General features: G+C 41.7%; 1 protein-coding gene across 5 annotated transcripts in view; it reads left to right on the top strand.

The window, feature by feature from the left end:
• Nucleotides 1-1441: 1441 nt before the first annotated feature.
• dnmt3ab (DNA (cytosine-5-)-methyltransferase 3 alpha b) overlaps nucleotides 1442-22964 on the top strand; it is a 144331-nt gene continuing 122808 nt past the window's right edge. For 2 of the 5 annotated variants that reach the window (XM_029250493.1, XM_029250502.1), the window contains exons 1-3: nucleotides 1443-1567; nucleotides 3078-3192; nucleotides 8685-8894. In XM_029250493.1, the coding sequence (XP_029106326.1) occupies nucleotides 8823-8894 (72 nt within the window). In that variant the 5' untranslated portion in view covers nucleotides 1443-1567; nucleotides 3078-3192; nucleotides 8685-8822. Of the gene's footprint in view, nucleotides 1568-3077; nucleotides 3193-4754; nucleotides 5590-8684; nucleotides 8895-22964 lie in introns of those variants that run through there. The other 3 variants (XM_029250489.1, XM_029250492.1, XM_029250495.1) reach the window with 3 other exon arrangements.

Genomic DNA, 22964 nt, shown 5'->3' on the forward strand with positions numbered 1-22964 from the left:
CTAAGCATTTTATATCCTTCTCCAGTTCCCATTACACTGTGTACTTCCCTTTATGCCCTCTGTTTGTTGTCACTCTCACACGGTGACACTTAAGCACTGAGGAAATCATGAGACTTGAAAGTGTAACGCAGAGCTGGAGGAACTTTAGAAGAAATAGGCATATTTGAGCATGTCCCAGCATGCAGTGTCCAAAGAAGTGATTATCATGCTGAGTCATCACAGTCAGCGCTGGGCTGTTTACACGAGGCCCTGGGGATAGTTACAGTCTCAGATACCTAAGATAACAATGTGTAGACTTCAACATTTTTTTGCTCTCTACCTGAGTCTTGAAGGAACACGGAACCGGTGCTTGTCAGAATCATAGAAACATATCTTATGTCCACATCACACCTGGAGATGCAGTCTAAACAACTTGCAGTTATATGGATGCATGAAACCATGCTCCAAGGGGACACAGATATTAGTCCTCTATGCCTGGTTGTCACTGGATGAAAGGGACACTTCAGTGCTAAACTCACACAGGTCTTACAACTATCCCAAAATTGGGAATAACTTGTGTACTTGGAGATTAGGTGGTGGTGCGCTCACACATCATCTCTTACACTTTTACACTTTTGTTGGTCCCTCCTAGATATTCACAGCATTCTTAACATTTACTATTTTTGGATATAGACAAAAAAAAAGGCTGCAAATTATCTTACATTCTACAAGCCTTGTATACAGATTATGACACATCTTTGAGGAAAGTGTGCAAATAGGTGACACTTTGCAAGCAAATGTAGCATGGCTTAATAGTGAGCGCAAGGGTCGGTTTCATGCGGAAAAGCCATTGTTACATTTTGAGTAAATTCCACTTGTTACTGGGCAGAGAGCAGGTAGCACAGAGGTTAGAACTGTTCCTTGACTTCTGAAGGATCCCTGTTTGAGTCCCACTGCCACAGTAGTACATGCACACACATTGGCTGAAGCCACTTGTCCCAAGCGGGGTCGCAGCGAGCTGGCGCCTAACCCAGAAACACATGGCACAAGGTCGGGACACACCCAGAATGGGACGCCAGTCCGTCACAAGGCACCCCAACCGCAACTTGAACCCCAGACCCACCAGAGAGCAGGACCCGGTCAACCCCGCTGCACCACCACACCCCCATATGTCAGCCTACACCACTATAGTAGCCTTGAGTAAGATTCTTACCCTGAAATGATACTTCCAAAAACCCTGTGGCTTGAGGGGCAAATCCCACTGTAGCGCTGCAAGTAGCCTTCGACAAAGACGTCAGCTAAAGAAAGGTCAGTCATAGTACTATAGCTGTAAGAAGGCCCAGGAGTTTGGTGATGTCACGGAGTAGATGGACCCAGTGGTGACGGGCTCTAGGACCAGGTGGAACGCCGAAGCTCGCTGGGTTCCGCAGTGAGCACGGCGCGGAGAGAGCGGTGCTGCTGGAGAAGGCCTCGCCGGCTGGGGAGGAGGAGGACAGAGAGAGGAGCTGAAGGGACAGTGAGAGGAACTGAAGGAGGAACCGGGAGCAAGCGCGCAGGAAAAGGGTCAGGCCTGGGACTGGCACGATGGGTAACTAACACTGTGATCCACTCACTCAAACCACCTCGAACCCGTGCTAAATAGCCCTCTGAACGAGATAAGCTCGCACGGTCCAAAATAAAATACAAATAAAACCCAGTTTGGAGGAGGAGGAGGAGGAGGAGGAGGAGCAGGAGTGGGCATTTAACGATGGAGAAACTGGCAGAATTTAGTCCGCTTTTATTATATAGTCACAGTATTGTTAACATTTATGTTTTACATTGATTAATTTAGCTGACACTTTTTTTTCCAAAGTCGCCATACAAGTCAGAGAAAACAAAAGTTTCAACAAGGGATGAAGAGACATAAGTGGCCTCGTGAGACTCAAAATACAGTTGGTGGATCTCACGCTGCTTTTTACATCAGCATTCAAAGTATCGTACATTACACAAGTAACTGCATATAGAATTGGTAGGGATTGTTGGGCGCTATAATTTTGTTGCCTCTTCCAATTGCATGATCACTATAGTTTCTTTCGTAAACCACCTAATGTGTATGATGTGACAGGCTATGAAGAAAGCATCTAAGCATCTAACAAATAAATCAAGTAAATATTTTGAATTAAAATAAATACATGATTTCAATATGTGCATTTTCCTTTTGGCATTTGAAATTTGTCTCTGTTCCTTTTCACATATATATACTAAATAATTTTGAATATGTAAGATCTTGTGCTGTAAACTTCTATGTTACTGCAAAAGGGCGGTTGGTAGTGCAGTGGTTGGAGCTGCTGCCTTTGGACCCAAAGTGTCACACAGGCAGACGGGAGACAGGAGGTGAGTGAATGGACCCAATTGCGGGTCGGTTCTTTATTTCTGAATGAGTTTGTTGGGCTGGACAAAACACGATGGTCAGGGACAGGCGAAGGTCTTCAAGGCGCAGACGTCAATATGCAGGAGAGGCTAAACTCAAGAAAGCACGCGAGGGTCAGGAACCGGGAGTCAACGATCGAAGCAGGGAACTAGGGTCAAGGAGAAGACGCTGAGACTGCAAATCCACACAAGGAGGCGTTTGCAAGAATCCACCCCTCTGTGCGGTTACGGAGCTCCCTTTATACTGGACCGGGTTAACAAGCTGCAGGTGCGGTCACTCGGCTTGATCCCGGGGGCGTGACACAAAGGTTGCAGGTTTGAGTCTGATCTCCAGCTCTAGTACCCTTGATGCTTACCCAAAAATTGCTCTGTTAGGGAGAAAAAAACCCAGCTGGGTAAATGAGTAAATAGTTGTAAGTAGCCTAACCCTGTAAGTTGCTTTGGAGAAAAGTGTCAGCTAAATGTTCATTCATTACATGTAGAATTTATTTTCTGAAAATATGTATCAATTCTTATAAATAGGTTAAACAAACAGATGTTATGAATAAGTTAGTAGGTTAAACAATAATATGTTTAAAAGGCAAATCACTGTAATGACAATTTTAATTTTGTTCAATTCACCGTGACCACCACCAGATTCAACAGCTTACAGAACTGCTTTTTCTCTTTTCTCTGTCTGACTTCTACAGCACTGAAAGAACAACTCAATTCAGAATCTTCTGACACTCCAGAACAACACACCGAACACAAAAGAAATCCAGCTGTCAAGGAATGTGGACTGCTGCTTCTGTCTGTATGTCCATGGTATTAGAGCGTTCCAGCAGGTTTTATCGTGAAAGTGTAGACCCAGATATAGACATCAAAATCATGTTGCAAGAAAATATTTATGAGAAGTAAGTTAATAATTAATGCACTATCAACAGGTTTAGCATTTGGCATGTTGCTGTGTCTAAACTCTGCTTGAATTTCTAACATTGTTCTTCAGTAATAACTACTATACTATATAACTGTCATTAGCTAATTCAGTGAATATAATGAAAACAGTGAAATGAAAACTGCATGAATTGCACCCAATTTACTACATACTCTATTAATATCACCTTTTTTTAATAACTGTTAAATTATTTCACTGATATTAAGGTGTGCATGTATGAGATTTTGCATTTTAGTGAGGCGCAACACAAAAAGATGCACATGTCGAAGCATTTCTTTTTCCTTGTTCATGCTTGTCAGAAATCCTAGTCTTAGAGGGTTCAAGTATTTGGTTACAAATAATTTTATGCTTTCAGTTCATTTGAAATTGGAGCATTTATACATATATAAGTAACACTAAGTAATGGCATCAACATGAAGGATAGATTTCCATTGTGTATTTCTAAAACTGTGGATGTATCGCCAATGTTGATACAGTACCTTTTTGTGTTCAAGGAAATAATCTATTGATCACTGCTATTTAAGAGGCAAGAGAACTAACAGACAAAACGAATCAATATGTAGTTTCTGGACTGGTGCTGTACATTACTATTTTTGGATATACAGGCAGTCTCCAGTTATGAACGTCTGACTTAAGTACAACTCGTAGTTATGAACCACCCCCCCGTAAAGCCCGTTATATTAAAAATTTGACTTACATACAATGGTTCGTAATAACAAATGGGCGCTACTTTGTGACGTGCATCAAAATATTGTGTGTCTACAGCGGTTTGTCAGCTTGTGAGCGCGTGGGACCCGAGGTAGGACAAACACTTCCTTCTTTTCAGTCAGAGCATGTTGCTGTTAACAGTGTCTTGTGTGTTACTGTACTTGGCTTTCATTTTTTGTTTTCACCCTTGTAACCATGGTACCAAAAAGTAAATGTGATGCATGTGATGGTGATGCACCACATAAAAGGAAAACGATCACAACTGAAATTAAAGTAGAAATAATAAAGCGATCGGAAAAAAGGTGAAACACCAACGAATGTTGGAAAAGCGTTAGGCTACAGTCAGCAAACGATTGGAAAAATTTCAAAGGACAAAGTGAAAATAATGGAGCGTGTAAAAGGCTCTGTCCTGATGTCTCTCCCTCTCTTTTATAAATATTGTAGTAATATTTATTATTATGGGGGGTGGCGGTGGCACAGTGGGTTTGACTGGATCCTGCTCTCTGGTGGGTCTGGGGTTCGAGTCCCGCTTGGTGTGCTTTGCGATGGACTGGCGTCCCATTTTGGGTGTGTCCCCTCCCCCTCCAGCCTTAGGCCCTGCGCTGCCAGGCTAGGCTCCGGCTCCCTGTGACCCCCCATGGGACAAGCGGTTTCAGATGACGTGTGTGTATTTCTGTGTGTATTTATTATTATTATCATTTTTACCATTATTATTGCTGTATTATTGTGTGAAAGATGTTTCAGTGTATCTGGAAGTGTTTCTTTAATGTTTTTTACATGTAGAAAGGTATACGATACACTATACTAAGACAAACCTTTGACTATCTGACATTATACGAACCACACCGAACTGTTCCGACTTTACGTACAAATTCAACTTAAAGACAGATTTAGGAACGGAATTCGTTCGTAATCCGGGGACCATCTGTGGACAAAAGAAAAGGCTCCAAATTATCTTAAGGTGACACTTTACAAGCGAACGTAGCACGGCCTAATACTGAGCGCAAGGGTGGGCTTCAAAGGGAAAAGCCACCGTTACATTTCGAGTAAAATTGCACTTGCAGTTGTTACTGGGCAGAGAGCAGGTAGCAGGTAGGTAGAGGTTACAACTGTTTTTTGGCTTCTGAAGGAATGGATCCCTGCTTGAGTCCCGCTGCCACTGTAGTAGCCTTGAGTAAGATTCTTACCCTGAATTGATACTGTAAGAAAACCCTGTGGCTTGAGAGGCAAATCCCACTGTAGCGCTGCAAGTAGCCTTCGACAAAGACGTCAGCTAAAGAAAGGTCACTCATAGTACTATAGCTGTAAGAAGGCCCAGGGGTTTGGTGATGTCACGGAGCGGATGGACCCACGGAGCGGATGGACCCGGCGGTGACGGGCTCTAGGACCCGGCGGAACGCCGAAGCTCGCCGGATTCCGCAGTGAGCGCGGCGCGGAGCGAGCGGTGCCGCTGGAGCAGGCCTCGCCGGCTGGGGAGGAGGAGGACAGGGAGAGGAGCTGAAGGAGGAACCGGGAGCGAGCGCGCACGAAAAGGGTCAGGCCTGGGACTGGCACGACGGGTAACTAACACTGTGATCCACTCACTGAAACCACCTCGAGCCCGTGCTAAATAGCCCTCTGAACGAGATCAGCTCGCACGGTCCAAAATAAAATACAAAAATAAACCCAATTTGGAGGAGGAGGAGCAGGAGCGGGCATTTAATGGAGGAGAAACTGGCAGAATTTTAGTGCGCTTTTGCAGATGTGCGGGTTGAACGTCGCGATCGGCACCTGAACTTGAACAGTTTTTTTTTTTTTTTTTTTTTTTTTTTTTTTTAAATTTTAAAATGTTTTTTTTTAAATTGAAACAGAAACGGGGCTTGAGCGGCGAATGAATGTCCCACGTACAAGAAGAAACGCGTGTTTTAGTGATAATGTGTAATGTGCGATAATAATAATGTGCGGTCCAGGACGCGCGGTCGCGGTCCAAAGCGGGTGGGGGGTTTCTCAGCTGCAGATGTGTCTTAAACAGACACCCCACGATCAGATGTGGACTTGAAACGGTTTGAAAGAAGGACACAAGCTAATTCCATTTTCCTGACATTTCCAAAATGATGATCAGTGTGCCAAGTGCATTTACCATGCATTTTCGTTTGCAGTCAAATAAATATAAACACCGAGAATATAATCTGCACGGTTATTCTAATGCGCCTAAAATCCAGTAACAAATTTGTCTTTGTCCATCTTTAATTATTGATTTTGCTGGGAATATACTCTATGTAAAAGTCGTTATGAATCTCGCAGGCAACCGATGCATATGCATGAACCTTAATTGTGTCATAATGTCTGTTTTATGTGGTCCATTGTACCTTAATGCACATGATTATGCTTATGCAATAATTTGAAAAAAGTAAGTTCCGCTTATGTTCATGTTGACATGTGGTGACATGTAGAGTGTGGGATTCTCACTGAAAGACTGAAATGAAATGTAATTGAACTGGTTGCATATTTGTGACCTACATAGAGTGACTTACTATGCTCTTGTGGAGTTAACAACCTGAGGAGACATTTGTGGATGCCCATTTGGGCATACAGTAAGCAGTTTTCCCCCTTAATTTTACATATTAGACCAATGCTGAATGTAACTGTTTTTAGCGCAAGTTCATATACACCATTTCATTTGGGCAAAGATCAATTAGACCTACTGGAGAGCATAATCAACTGGAAATGGAGACAATGATCAAGCATCCAAAGTACGTAAATTAGACCGCAAGCCCACTATAAACAACGTGGAACCTCAAAGACTGTAACTGATTTTCTTCCAGGGCCTCAGAAGTGGTATTCTTGGGGTACTGTTCTCCGTAACATCACTTGTGGCACTTACAGGTTCACATTAGTTATACCCCAGAGCCATCTATAGAAAAAAAAAAAGTGTCGTACTTGACCGTTTCCTTGGGTTTGGTGTTAAAACTTTATGTCATGGAACATGTTTGCTTGTGATACGCTGTGCATTCAAAAACTTGCTTGGAATTTATTTAATGTATGAAAATGCCCTTACTTTCAAGACTCGGTAAAGAAGGTGACGATACCGGCAACACGGTTAACCGTAACAGTTTCCCTTGAGTTGCCTGAATGCCTTGATATTTATTCAAAAAACTTGTGTATTAAACATATTGTCAAACAAAGTATGCAATGCATTGTGGAGATTCCATTTTTGATTTATTGTGGGTTTAGTTCAGGTTATACAACACTTGCCAGGTTCAACTACAGTTCAAATAAAGGTTTAAGCTTGTTTAAACTAGGGACCATGACAGTCACCACATGGTTTGTAGGCCAGGTCTTTCAGGTTGAAGATGTCCACACAGTAACTGACTGGGGAAGTGAGCTGCTCTTTTATTTCAGCGCTCCCTTTCACAAATGTAGATTGGGAACATATTGAATGTGGTTACTTTACACTGTTATACAACATTGGACATGCTCAGACATGATGTTGCACAATGCTGCTTAATCCATTGTGTTCTCCTGTGTTCCTTTGGTGGGAATGGACTTGCAGATGAATCATATTCCAGCCTGGTGTTCATTCATATTGATTTACTGCTCCACTTCATTCCCCCAAAGTTTCTGTAAAATATATAAAGCTTGAGTACCGGCGTTTAAGAAGTACCCTTTAGAAAATGAATTTTCTTGAAAAACTTTACTTCAGAAATGCGCCTCAAGGAGATGCGGAGGACTAGATTTGGCTGAACTTCGAAACGTGCTCCCAACAGTGTGAATTAGTTTTGACCAAAAAGTTGAGTATTGCGATTTCTAGCTAGTAAGTATCACAGCCATGCCCATCTTTTAATTATTTTCTTTATGTTTACATAACTTTTTAGAATCTTGGCTTTTTTTCAGGGAAGTTAAAATCCAATAATACACGTTGTTACCTTTAGCTACTTGTTGCCATTATTCTTTTCAATTTTAGACACTGAGTCCGTCCAAAAAATAAAACTCTGAATATGTATCATTTAGACCTGTATCATTTATCCTACCTCTTCTTACCGGCCTAGGTGGGTATTAGCTTTTTCATATAACTTGACGCGATTTGTGAAAGTTTTTTTTTTTGTTTTGTTTTTCTTTTGCCATGGGAGTTTCACACGAAATATTTTCTCTGACGCTTTGCGCTGCAAAATGAAATCCAAGGGAGAGAAAAAGGAAAAATAGAAATTTGGCAGAGATTCAGCAACCGCCATGTTAAAGGGAAGCACGAGAGGGGCGCTTTAATAGCTGAAGGGGTTATAACATCTCGAGCACGGCTGCATATTTCTCAAAGTAATACTCTTAAAAGACGAGTTTTTGGTGGACATTTAGCGCGTAGGTGACCATTGCGCTCTTTGGGTGAAAAGAGTGTTACAATCTCCACACCCTCTCGTTCAATTTTCTGAACTGGTCGCTTCGTACATTTAGAAGATTTTTTGAATTAATTGGAGTTCCAAGTCAAAATGTGATACTGTCAAAAATGCCACCATTTTCAGTCATGTTTTTTTTTTAAATCGCAAAATAATAAATATTTATAATTGAAATGTGAAATTGTAAAGGTTGTCCACCTCACACAAGTTCACACTCTACAGAAAACCTTGTACAGCTGATTTAGTAACTTTCACTGTCATCTGATATATTCGTTTTGTTTTTGCAGGGAAAGGAAGAACTGAAAGAGGAGGCGATCGCTAGTTTATTTTAGTTTTTTTTTTTTTTTTTACTTTCACATTTTTTTTTTTAATTTTATTTGTTTTGGTTTTACGTAGAAAAAAAAAAATAGTGCATTATTTCGGCGATGCCGTCCAACACCACCTCCGCCACATTCAAAACTTCAGACTTCGACTATGACGCAGCTGCAAATAAAATGGTAAGAAGCGGCACTGACGGCCACCGACACACACGACGTCCGCTTCCTCTGCGCCTCCATCGTGTGTTCGCGTTCAGGCGCACGCGGTGTGGGGCTCGCGCCGGTCGGCGCGGGGAAGACACTGCGGGGAAGGCTGAGTGTCTGGATGGGAGCAGCCAGACGGCGAGCCGCTCCGCGCTGTGACGCAGTGGCCGGCTGAGGAGCGGCCGCGCGACATGGCATCGCGTCTCCGCGTCCCCTCTTCCCGATACTTCCTACCAAAGCCAGCAGACCCAATAGGTGTACACAATGAACGTATTTTATCTTTATTTGTAATATAATATAAATATATAGACATACACATAAACATTACAGCGCTGGGCGGGGCGAAGCGCTCACGCAGTGGCTGTAGTGTAGCGAAGAAGGGCTGCCGGGCGGATTTTTGTAGCGTATTTACTTAACAATAGATAATTTTCTTTTATTTTCTGGGCAAGTGTGTGGCGTATTTTCAGATGCTACAGTAAAAATTACTGCGTTTTGGTGTCTTTGTCGACGCAGACGTTTTCTCGCTGGCGCCGAGTGTGTTCATATTCTGGAATCTTCCTACCAGAGCGCGGGTCTCTCTCTGCCTTCACGAACAGGAGGATCCCCCTCAGTAGTTCTTTTAGGGTTTGTAAAACATCATTAAAGGCGCGACATAAAACTTAAAAATAGATATTATTTCAAGTAGTTCGTTTAATATAGTTCAGTTATTATAGAAACAACGTCGTAGAGGCAGACTGGTTTAATATACTGCGCACGAGAAGGAAAAAAATAGTCTGGTGACGTCCTTCTAATTGGTTCTACTGATCCCTGTTTTAGGTAAAATGTCACACAAGTTCTGAAGAAAGACATTACCGTGAGAAATTCGCGGCCACGCAGTCTTTCGCGATACTAGAAATTACGTAATTAGATGTAAGAGCATATTTTTCGTATGTTTAATAAATACAGTACAACCGGGTTAGTGTAGAAAAAGCGTCAAGCGTGGTAACCTTGAGGTACGTGCTCTGGTTTGGCTACGGTCTAATGTTGTGCCTAAAAGGTGCGACGACAAAAACGTGAGCAGTTTAATAAGATACTTCTCACGTTTTTTCCAGATAAGTATGTGAAAATGTTTTAATTTAGTAAATTTAAACCCCACCATTACGACCATCTACTGGAAATGATCAGTCTTTTCCAGTTTTCCCTTGAAGGAGACCTGTTTAGCAAAATGTAAAAGGAAAACCTTAAATGATCGAAATGATTGGTTTAATTGAGTGCAGTTTCAAAGTTTTGTGGATTATACCTGCAGGACAATTATGAATTATGTGGATCATAGCTAAGTGGCCTTGCTTCAGTCTGAAAGGTGCCCACTCCTCTTCACTTTGACTAACACTGAAGCAAAACTTTCCCTGCGTACATGAAACTTTTAGCACTCATTTCTGAAATCACAGATCTAATAATTTACAAAAAAACAAGGAAGGAGGGCCTTTTCTGCATTATTTTATTATTGGCATTATGCAGATAAGGATTCAAATAAATGAGAGCGGGATACACCTCAGACATCACTTGTAACAGTGGCATGTTTGGGCTGTGCTTGTCCTCAGGAGACTAACGCTGCTGGGACAGCGTGTCACTAAATATGACAAAACTAACTTTGATTAAAATGTTTGTTTAAGGGGTTTTGCAGAGCTCACTGTCAGATTAATTTGTTCAAGTTAAGGAGAAATACGGCAGCTTGATTTATCCATCATAGGTCAGCAGTTTGCACAAGGCAGATTACCAGAACAAATTAAGGATTATCATGTGGAGTCTGAAGACAGGAAGACAAATTTTAAAGTTATGCACATTAGTTTTTTTTCTATAATTTCTGTAATCATAATAATTAGGTAGTATTACTATATTTCGATCGTGTCCCTTTCGATGAGTATTACTACAAGTGAGTTGAATAAACCCTTACAATGTAGCCCAAAATGGGAACAGTATCGATAAGTAAATCTAAATAGAATTGACAAAACGAGGTCTAGGGATTGCCCAAAAACATATTGCTGTATGGCACAATAAAACAGAAATTGAACAATTTTATACATTGGGCTGACAACTAGTTATTGTGTCTAATGTTGTATCCAAAGATTCATCTATTTTCTTAGCATTTTTCATTCATTATTCATTATGTATTATTTATATTTCACAGCAGAGAATTTAAGAGCTATTTACTACTTGACAGTGTGCAGTTTCTGTTGCTGTTGTCAAACAATGTTTTCTCTGGCATAGATTAATGCAGACAGCCATTATACCACTGAAGACATAGACTCTCTGGGGGGGTCCTATTTGGAAGGTTGCTGGATTTATATGGAAAATTGTTTCTTTTATTCAGTGAAATAGTACAAGACTAGAGGAATGAGCAAAAATAGTTTTGTAAGAATTAAAATATTTCAAAACCATAATATAACACACTGACTGGACGTTGGCAGAGTAATGAGGGTTTAAAGTGTAATTTTCCCCAGTAATTTATTATACCACAGGGCTTTAGTTGAAGAAATTTTAGAACTTTCTATAAGCTCTAGGAAGGCTAAGTTTAGATATTTAAACAACGAAACAGTGAATGTGAAAACCATAATTAACAGTTACCTTCAGTGTAGTGGATCTGAATTGTGCTCTGGCTGGGTATGGGTAACCCCTTGAGTGGCATAACCCCCATTGGTGTGTAAATAATTAAAGGAACAACATGCCTTTTGTCCAATCATAACACCGATAGGTTGGGCCGAGCATACTTTTTGTCACTTCTGCCATCCCTTTATGTAACTGTACATGTTAAATTGACCGTATTCCTGTTACAGCAGGAGAATAATGGTTTGTGAGCGGATTGCCTGGTTCTGACGCGACACTGTGGCCTGTCAGAACAACATTACCTCTGACAAGTATATTCACAAGCATGCATATTTTCTGATTTTAAAATGATTTAGGTTCTATTCAAACCCATAAAACCCCATGTTGCTAAGCACAGAGGTTCAAGAGAGTCACTCAGTATAGTGCTTCTGCTGCTGTACCTGACACATTTTCCTGTACTCTTTATTAATAAAAAAACAACAACAGCAAATGAAACACACCCTGTTTGATAATGCCAGAAGGCATGTGCTGCTCTTGGTGGGATTTTTTTTCCATTTAGTAATAAATTACGCACCAGTATATAGAAGGCTTAAACTGAGGCAGAGCTGCCGTCCCCCTTGTCAAATGACAAAACAATCTGTCAGCACCTCCGGGTTTATTATCTGTGATTAATGGGAGGATACTGTAAATGTTTTGAATTTCTTCCATCTCACGTCTCAGATATGGATTCACACATGGTAGAATGTCTTTCATTGTAATTGTTAGTTATCAGACGAAAGATTAAAAAAAAGGCTTGACTTAACCAAACTGAAGTTCTTCAGATGCATTTTGTCAGACTTCAGACATGGTACTGTAACTAGAGTGGTTAGCGAAATCGAGTGGATTTTGTGGATCTCAGAAGGCTGACTGTTTTCAGCACCTGTGAATACCTTCATTGAAAGACTGTAATTACACCTGTGACAGCAGGCATCTAAGTGGCAGACAGGAGGTTACAGGATTCAGATTCCTACAGGGACCTTTGGTAGAGGTATTCAGCCTGAATTTTTCCAGTAGCAGTCTAGCTCAACAGATGAGAATAATTTTAATTTTAATGTGTAGATAAATTAAGATGACATTTCTCTTGAGTAAAGGCAGCTGGTAGTGTAGTGGTTAGGGCTAGTGTCTTTGGATCCAGAAGTGGTAGGTTCAAGTTCCACCTCTTGCTGTTATACCCTTGAGCAAGGTGATTACCCTAAATTTCTCAAGTAAAGTTACCCATCTGTATAAATAGCTATAGTAGCTTAACATTATAAGTTGCTTTGGAGAAAAGCGTCAGCTAAATTATTAAATGTAAATTAGTTAATTATATGGTGCTTTGGAGAGAAGGTGTCTCATCCATTATCAATTAACTGCTTGCCCAGCGTAAGGTGTTGGTGGTCTGCAGCTTTTCCTGGATGCAGAGGGCAAAATGCACATGAAGGGCAATTTAGAGGTCTCACTGACACAGGGTAGCCACAGATTGATACACTATGCGCACTTTATAGGGTTACCTGAACCACATCTTTGGACTTTGGGAGGAATCCAAAACACCCAGAGGAAACCCATATGAACAGGGGGAGAATATGCAGATTTTACACACACTGAGCTGGATTTCAGGCTATGTCCAAATTCACACTCCAGGAGCTGTGAAGTACCAGTGCTACTCGCTGTGCCACCCCAGAAACATGGCTGATAAATGAATAAATGCAAATGTAGTGAGGGACTGGTGTTCATCTGTCTTTCACTGGTAGCCCCAAATAGTAATGGATCATGGGTAGACTGTAACATGCTGAAGACAAGACCTCTTTTGACCTTCCTTGCTTTCACAGAAGAGCTGGGTGGTATTTTTCAGAAAGCCTGTGTTGGTTCAAGACATAATAACATGCTGTTGAGCATTATTAACAGCCTGAACACCAATATTTTGTATACACCTCTGTCACCCATATACTTCCACGGACTCCAAGCTTTGGCCATGCCTGATACAATGAGCTGAAGGGTGGAAGGAATCACACTATTATTGTTCCTGCCAAATGCTTTGCACTCTTGTTTCTTAGCACTTGGTCCATTCATACAAAGGCATTTAGACTTAGATCCGCCTGTGCAACTGGGCACATTGGGCAGCAAGCACTCTCCAGGGATTTTGATTGGTGGCTATATTTTATGCATTTGCAAGTTGGAGGCCTTCCCAGGCCAAATCTTCCTTGAAGGTGCTTCTCCAAGCCTCTTTGGGTCGGCCTCTTCTCCTCACTCCTTCTGATGGTGTCCAGGTCATTGCCGTCAAAGGGTGCCGATGGTCCGGCATTCGCAACACTTGTCCTGCCAGCTGTAGTCGACGTTTTGCCACTATCTTGGATAGCGGCCGTTTGCCAGTCCATGCTAGGATTTCTTAGTTGGTGACATGATTCCGATACATTACTCGCAAAATTTTTTGAAGACATCACTGGTGGAACACATCTAGCTTGTGGGCTATTTTCACAGTGTTCTTCCACGTTTCACTGGCATATGTGGCTGTTGGTAATATGATGGACAAGTATAGCAGAATTTTCAGCGCAGTGGTGATGTTTGATGCAGCCCAAACGCTGCGCATACGTTGGAAAATGCCTGCAGCTTTCCCGAGCCGTTGGAAGACGTCATGCTCAACATCACCGTCTGCTGTAATCACGCTACCTAGGTAGGTGAAGCGCTCGACTGTTTCAGTCGCCTCATCAGCAGCTTTCAACGGTGGGTGGGTAGCTGTATTGTCACCAATTTTCATCAGTTTCATTTTCTCTGCGCCAATTCTCAAATTCTCTTACCGCTGCCTTTTCTCATGTGGATACTGCACAATGCTGTACTGTTGTCTATTTGGGTGTGTATTTTGGTAAGGTTAGCACTACACCAAAGTTTTTACATTTTGTTCTCATTCAGTTTTTTGGTCATTTGTAGTATTAATAACCAGTGAATTTACTCTGAAAGTGTCCACTGAATATACATATTAATGTATTTTATAGTGAGTTCTTCAAACAGTTTGTATCTACTCTTTAAAATGGATTCACCATTAAAGTGATGCCAGTGAATGTGATAGTCTGAATTATTAATCTCAACTGAAGGACATTTCACAATGGAAGAGTTTTCGTGGCATTGTGAATCTGAAACACCATAAAAGAAAGAGATAAGTAATGCTTTAAATGCTTTCACTGAGAAATGTAACCTTGATGATTATTGTCATTATTGTCACTGGTAATATTAGGTAATAAATAAGGAAGCGTTTCTGATAATCCACATATCTCCATATGCCTGTTACATGTAGCTCTAATTATGCAGTTAGTAATTTCACTGGCTTGTTTGCCTTCAAAGGTGCATTAATTGGACAAGGTGACAAATTATGCAAAAACTAGGTGCAGTGGTCATTAGTGTGACAACTAGTTACAGCGGTGAGGTCAGTTAAGGTTTGAGCTCACATTATGGTCCTGGGTTTTGTCTAGTTACTTGCTGATGGACCGCTGAATATCCATGGTAAGGTTTATGGGTTGTTGGTTTTGCAGACAATGTTGTTTGTTATCAACATTTTTGTGGTAAATTCTTCAAGTCCACGAGGTTCACTTGTAAAGGGTCAGAGTGGCGCCATGTATTCATCTTCTCTCTCGCCATTGTACAAGACATACTTATGACTGTGTCTGTAGTTTGATAATGACTTTGAAAGCTTGGTTTTTGCAAATGTAGATTATTAAATAGTAGTCATAGAAATGACCATAAATGACATACTGTATATAAATCAAAGTTTAAAAAGTTATTTGGATAGTTAGTTGTTCTTTGTAGCTTCAGGGAGTTGTGGGAGCCAGGAGCACTATTAGGCTGCCTTCATGCTAAGAAAATCCCTTACAGTTTACACATATCATATTTGGATCTTGTTAAGAGAAACCTGAAGGTAAAAACACTGATCTTCTGTAGCAGTACGTGTTCAGTGGGATGCATTGTGTATCCACAGTGCTGTCAAACCGAGAAGTTTTTTTGCGGTAGCGTGTATAATTATGTATTTATAGGTATAATTTAAAGGACTTCTAAAAATATTTAAAAAACCTTATTTTAGTGAACTTAGTGAGCACGGATACATTCTGTGTGTATTTGTCTTATTAGGGAGATTACGTAACCAGTGCAGGGGGTGAACGACCAAATAAGAGGTGAGATGTGGACTTTGGTCCAAAGCCCTTCCCTTCCCTTCCCTTCCCTTCCCTTCCCAGCCCACATGCCCACGTTGCCCGTAAGAGGTGTTTTGCTTTAAATGCATAACGTGGTGCCGCTGACAATGTTTATTTTTTTAGCAATTGCCCACCTATTTTAGGGTGTTTGTAAACATTTTTTTTTTTCTAGAGAGCTCTTTTTCCTGCTGTAAAAGAAGTTATAATTTTGTGTGATATTATAAAGCGGCAGCGTGGTTTAAATTCAGCTGGAGCATACAGTCATATTGGTCAGCTTTCATTAGTTGGATTACGATGCTGTTGTTACTCTTACTCTTTGATTTGACTGTCTACAGTTTGAAAGAAACAGTCCAGCATGAACCTGTGCTTTGAGTTGGGATGTAAAAAGAGGTAGCGAGGTGTCGGAACAGTGTCTGCACCATCCGGGAACTTTCTGCTCCGCTGTCCGCTGCCGCCCATCGCAGTCTCGTTGCTTGGCAACAGGAGCTGCCTGAAATAACCTGCTACAGACAGAAATAGAGCACACATATTGAAGGCAACAACAAACTATGTCTCCTGCCCCATTTTTCAACCCTCCCCTCTTCTCTTGTCGTCTTTGTTCTATACTGTCTGAGACGGTGCAGGTTAATAAGACAGATTTACATTTATTTCACATTTTGATTGTTTGCATTTTCTTGTTTTAATTTCCATGAAAATTGTACTGGACACGTTTGGCATTAATGCTGCAATATAGCCTTTTGTAACTGGTTGTTTTTTTTTTTCTTTTTTCTCCCTGTGCTGGGGTTTGCTGTTGAGCTCACGTGTTAAGTTAATGAATAACAGTTAATAAAATCCATTGAAGTGATGCTTAGAGCCAGAGTAAACACATTGATGGCGTAGATAGGGGTACCATATGTTTTTGAAAAAGGAGGGTTCATGGTGTAAAATGTTCCTGACACAAGCCATAAATGAAGAGGGGAAAAAAAGAACCCAGCATCTCGGTCAACTAGGTTTGTTTTATTAGTGCTGTGTACAGTAGGGTGAAAGCCTAACCTCTTTCAAATGGTTTTCTCATGAATCCGCTTCATTCTCTACTTTCATGAGATGGACATACTCCATTTTTCCAAGGGAATGCCAATGTGCAGTTAGGGTGATGCTGCACAGCCTCGAGTCTCCAGCATCAGAGGGCGTCTCTGATCGCATAGTTAACAACAGAGCAACAGGGGTGTTATGGGAGTCCCCTGGAAAGAGCAACATTTCTGCATAAGTAAACCTTTGCTTTCACTCTTTTGCTCGGCTACTTTATATTTTACAATGCAGAGCGCCAGAATTAGATGTAAAGAGTCAGCATACACCTACGTTGCACCACAGCATACAAGGTGGAGCACGATCCCCCGCTCAGTCTGTGTGGAGTTTGCATGTTCTCCCTGTGTCTGCATGGGTTTCCTCCGGGTGCTCTGGTTTCCTCCCACAGTCCAAAGACGTGCAGGTTCACCCATAGTGTGTGAGTGACAGAGAGTGTGTGTGTTCCACTGATGTATGGATGAGTGACCCAGTGTAAGTAGTGTATCTAGCAGTGTAAGTCACCGTGGTGAATAAGGTGTGTGGGCTGATGACACTACATAGAGTTCATCGGAAGTCGCTTTGGAGAAAAGCGTCTGCTAAGTGAGTAAATGTAAAATACTACACTGTTTGTACCTAAAAATCACTTCCTGTTTTGCAATAAATTGTACCCATTTCTACAGTAGAATAATGTGAGATGTTTACACAGTAATTACACTTTGGGGTAACAACCTTTGTGGTGTTTAAGGGCACGCTTTAAATATGAAAGGTGCCGTTTTAAGACGGGCTCTGCTTATAGGTCCCTTGAGCAATGTACTTGACTTTCCGTGGTCTTTGGACATGCGTGTGAGAATTCAGATTTTATTGTATATTTACCCTCAGGTAGAAAAAATATATATGCACATTTTAATTAAATTTTGAATCAGCCAGCATACAACTTCTGTCATGTATTCTCCTGTTAATTGCAATGTCTTATTCTGTTTACTTCTAATACTTCTTTTACTCATAAGTGTATTTTGTGTTACCCCTGTTAAAAAAAGGCGTGTGTGTTAAACAAAAATAGAAAGCCTTTTTAATTTACACATCATTGTCTTGACACACAGTGAAAGTAATGTTTATTGTACCAAACAAAGTATATGAATGAGTACACTTTCACAGCTCGGTCACTCAAATCGTCAAGTTTAATTTGTTTTCTCTTTTTGTAAGTTAGGGCTAATTACTGTCATCATCCAGCTGATCACCTGGTCCATTTCAAGAAGGAAATGTGCTCAAAAACTCCCTGTGGAAAAAAAAAACATCCTCTTTTGTATTGTAGGTTGGTTGAGTAAACTCTGGGTAAAGATTTGATTTCAGATGTTGATGACCTGCATCATGCTCAACAGAAAGGGCATATGGAGTGGATGTAACCATGTGTGTGCGTGCGTGCATGCGTGCGTGCTTGTGTGTTTATGCTCCCAGTGGTCCATTCAACCCCTTTGACATAGATTTAGCTGGTTGCCTGGGGCACACAGCTGAAAGTCACCCTAGGTCACAAATAATTGAATGATTTGCTACATATCAGTACCGTTTAATCACATAAAACCTTACATCTCATTATAGGTTACAGTACAGATTAGACATGGCCTGTGCTCTGTTACCTGATAAGCAGCAGATGATATATGGCCGCTCAAATACACAAATAGGTATGTGTGTGTTTTTAAATGTTTCCAAGGAATTTAAAAAAAAAAATCAAAAATCAAAAATTTTCATAGTCTGATTTGAACTTTGAACCCTGTATACAGTATCTATATCCTTTGTGTCCTTAGGCTTCAATGGGCTTGAGAGATTTGTAGAAACAAAGGGCTTTGAGTCATTTCCTAAATTACCTTGACGCCATCCTTTTTTTGAGCTCTGCCAGAACTGTTAGTCAGCAGCCCACTGCTACGAGGATGGTTGCTAAGCAGTATTTTCACCTTAGCAACAAATCTCCTACCTTAGCAACTTGCTCGTAGCCCCACTGAACGAGCAGCACAGACGCCAAGCAAAACCCTCAGGGGCAGCACCGACAGAAGGGGGAAAAGCCAGATACTGACATCAGCAGAGCCGTGGGAATGGTGGAAAAACCTTGCGGGCAAAGAGTACGTTGTTTTGCTGAGCAAAACCGAAAGAAATCAGTGGGTGAAAATCGTGTGTATTCATTATCGGGGAGCTTGGAGCCTCCAGCGTCTCCAAAATTTGCATCTCTCTTTGGCTTATTTATTTATTGAGATGTAAAATAAATGGTCCCTTCCTTAGTCCTGCATAATTTATGCTGTTGTCATGGTGCGAAAGATCTTATGTTTTCGCAATCAGTAGGGCACCACCTGGATATAATTTGTGCCCAGGAAATGTTACCTTGATGAAACTGCCAGGAACTTAAATAGTGGCCAACAACTGATCTCAGAGAAGAGAAAGAAGGCGGTGTTGTTTGTGATGTGGCTGCGGTGTGTTGTCCTCCATATGTATTTTTTGAGCAGCGGTTAATAATGCGTCGAAAAGCAAGACTTCTGCAGATGAGCGCTCTTAATTCTACTGCATTCACATTCCGTGATTTTGCGAATATTAGCAGGAGACGGGATTGGATTTGTGCGTGGGATTAGGACTGCCGTACTTCGGAGTCCCGATTCCAGGCTGTCGACTAATCCGGAACTTTAACGGGCCGAACCGTGATGGCGGAGCGCCGGTTCGTTGTTAGCCGCTGTCTGAAAGCAGGGGCTCCACGCTCACCTCTGCTCGGCGAGCACGGCAGTCCGTTTTCCCGCCTCGCCCGTGGTGCGTCCCGGCGTAATGAGGTGGCTTTTATTTTGTTTGGCAAGCCCTGGCAGACTCCTGGAGTTCCTGAAGGGAGCCGCTTTAACGAGGAAGTTAGTTTACAGCTCTCCGAGACTTTTTCATCATCCTCCCCACTGCTGGGCCATCCCTGGTTTACCTTTATTGCAGCTACCTGGAAGATTTCCAGGCTTGCTTACCCACAGAGTCTCTTTGTTTCATTTACACTAATAAGCCATTAAATAAAGTTAATTTACTGTATGCCTTTTACTCTGGGGAGAAAGAAGTTTTTAAGGTAAGAAGACCAATTAGAGTCGTGTACCAATTATTTTCACGTCCACTTCTCATCGTACAGTATGTGCAAAAAAAAAAAAAAATAAAGACAAAGGATTTTTTTCATCACTTTTTGGCTGGCCTACTTAAAATACCCCATGTCTGATGTCATTGTTTATCATGCCAGATCCCACAAGATAGGAAATGGTTGAAGTGGGTTTTCCTTCACCATGTTCCAGCGTTGGACATTTGTTTGAACACTGTACCAAAAAGAAAGGCTTCTTTAGGATTTTTTTTAAGTTTGAGTTTTTTTTTTTTATTATTACCTCTTTGGCCTGCGGTATTGGGTAATTGTTAGGATTGTGTTAAAATACAGATCAGATTAAGTTTTCTCTTGTTCACCTCAAGTCTTATGAGTCTACTTGGTGGGATTTGAAACAAAGATGATGCACAGAGTAATTTTAAGGTTTGAAATACACTCCTGCATCTCTACTGACCTGTTCAGTCCTTTAATGCAGCCCGGATGATTACTGTACATTTTCGGTTCCACTCTTCTTTTTCCATCGCTCTCAGTATTTTATTTGTGCTTCAGCAGTCGTAGAGTGATAGCTCTTTTTATTTGTGTGTTCCCACAGCAGAATCTTGTACCCATCAAAATAAAAACTGTCACCCTCTTAAGAAAGACAGGCTCATTCACTCATGTTCCTTAACTGCTTATCCAAGTCAATCCAAGTCAAGGTCAAGGCAGTCCAGAGGCCGTGGGTACGCCTGAGACATTACTGCAGTTCTTTGCTGGACGCGCGCGCGCGCACACACACAGAAGAGGGTAATTTAGAGCGACCAGTTAAACTGAAACGCATACACCTGGGATCGTTTCAGACTTTATTGTAAAAATCTCACATTTGATAACGGCTTCTTTCTACATGTGCTGTTTGTACTTGGAGTAAATATCTATGATTTTCCACTTTTCCACCAGGTGAGGATAAGGATGGATTTGATGGCGATCGAGATGACCTCTCTGAAGCGTGTTTACGGCGCGCTGTTCAGTTCGAGCGTGGTTCTGTACCTGTTGGAAGGACTCTTGCAAAGTTAATTGGCTGTGATGGAGGCTCCTGCTCAGAATTAGCAGAAATACAACCGCAGTAAAATGCGGGTGTGCCTGCGATGTTAATCAGCTCTCTTTAATCGCCGTTCATCAATTATGGAAACCGTACGTTTCCAACGTGTCTGTTATTTCCACTGCACTGCTGGTGGAAGAGATAAAAATCTAAAGTGCAGACACAAGGTTTGTGGGCTTCGTAGAAACACCTACCCTTATGCGGAGTGCAGATTGTGGCAATTTGTAGACCATGGAGAAAAATCTGATCTGGCTGTTTGGTATTTCAATTGAATTTAGCACTGACCTAATAGGGTTGTTTGTTGTTACCCTGGAGGATATCGATTTTAGTAACGGAATATATGATTTATATTACATTGTATGGTTACTGCTGCTCGTGGCCTGATATTCTTAGACCAGTGTGATTAGCATGCATCGAGAAGTCTAAACGCTATCATATAAGCTATAATTGTTTTGTGTACTGGAACATGAGAATAATTTTTATGTCCTTAAACCCAGTTGTGGAATATTGGAGTGCATAGTTGTCTGTAGGATATGTTGAGCTGATACATGTTTTTGGCATGAAATATTTTCTCTCACACACACACACACACACACACACACACACATCATCTGAAACCGCTTGTCCCATACGGGGGTTGCAGGGAGCCGGAGCCTACCCGGCAACACAGGGCAAAGGGCCGGAGGGGGAGGGGACACACCCAGGATGGGACGCCAGTCCGTCACAAGGCACCCCAAGCGGGACTCGAACCCCAGACCCACCGGAGAACAGGACCTGGTCAAACCCGCTGCACTGCTGCACCCCCCCCGAAATAATTTCATATTGCTAGAAATGTGAGAAATTATTTTAAGCATTACAGAGGTTAGGGACTATGTGTTGTTGGGGCTGTAGAGAAATGTTTATTCACGGCTGGCGCAGTGTGCCTTTGCCCAAGCGCTGTTGTTACATACGTTTTGTTGAAATGCAGCGATCCGCCAAAATGCCACAGAGCAGATTGAGCTGAAGTTGAAGTCTGGTGTTTTATGTTTTTTCTTCTGAAATTTTTGCTTTTGAGATCCTGCACATTTTTTAAGCACCTTTTTTTATTCGCTCAAGTGGTGTTGGGCGTCAGTGTTCATAGCCTTCAAAAGCAACACAGTAATGGAGAAAGGGAGATAGGAACAGACATTTTAGATTGGCAAAGATAGGACCTTGTTCTTCTGAGGACCGCTTTCGTAGCAATTGAATGTTTTTTTCTTTCCCCTCCTGGCAAGAGTTTCCCGAGCAGACAGGCATGCGCGTGAGTGCACGCGTGTGTGTGTGTGTGTGCGTGCGTGTGTGTGTGTGTGCGTGTGTGCGCGCGCTCGGCGCCTGATTGTTAATCCGATGCAGCCCATTTGTCCTCCGCTCGCTGTTCAAGAGAAACCCCCCTCTGTACATCTTCCCTGTCCCTCTGTCCCTTGTTCCCTGGTCCCAGCGCTTACATACCCACCGGGCCTGCGGTCGGAAGTCCAGGAGGTGCTCGGCCGCAGCTGCGATGCCCCCATCCGAGCCCTCGGCCTATTTTGGTGTAAATTACGGGATCCGATAACATCGGGGCAAAACTGTGCTTTATTTTAGCAAGAATCAGAAAAGATAGGTTTGTTGTTTTCATGGATAGGAAATCACGTTGAAATTATTATTCATTAATTTGTCTGATGCTTTCTTCAAAGTGGTTTGCAGTGTGAGGTTTGCACAGTTAGCTACTTACTATTATTTGCACATTCATGCTGTTTGCTTTTTTTTTACCGGAGCAGTTTGAGGTGAAAACGGTGCTACGCTGGGAGGTGGGCTTTGAACCTGGATCATTCCTGTGCATTCCTGCGCTATGACAGCTCTAACCACCTGGAAACCTGGTGATTGAGGAGCTGTGCTTGTCACTGTTTTCAGACTAAACTCCGTGGTGTAGGTATATCCGGCTGTAAAAGTGTATAAAGCTGTGATAAATAATTCATATGTAAGAATAATCTGATTATGAATGTATTGTAGTACTTAGAAAGATTTTCTAACTGGCGCAGTATATGGAAACA

This window comes from Scleropages formosus, chromosome 1 (genome assembly GCF_900964775.1).
Source record: "Scleropages formosus chromosome 1, fSclFor1.1, whole genome shotgun sequence".
Lineage (NCBI taxonomy): Eukaryota > Metazoa > Chordata > Actinopteri > Osteoglossiformes > Osteoglossidae > Scleropages > Scleropages formosus.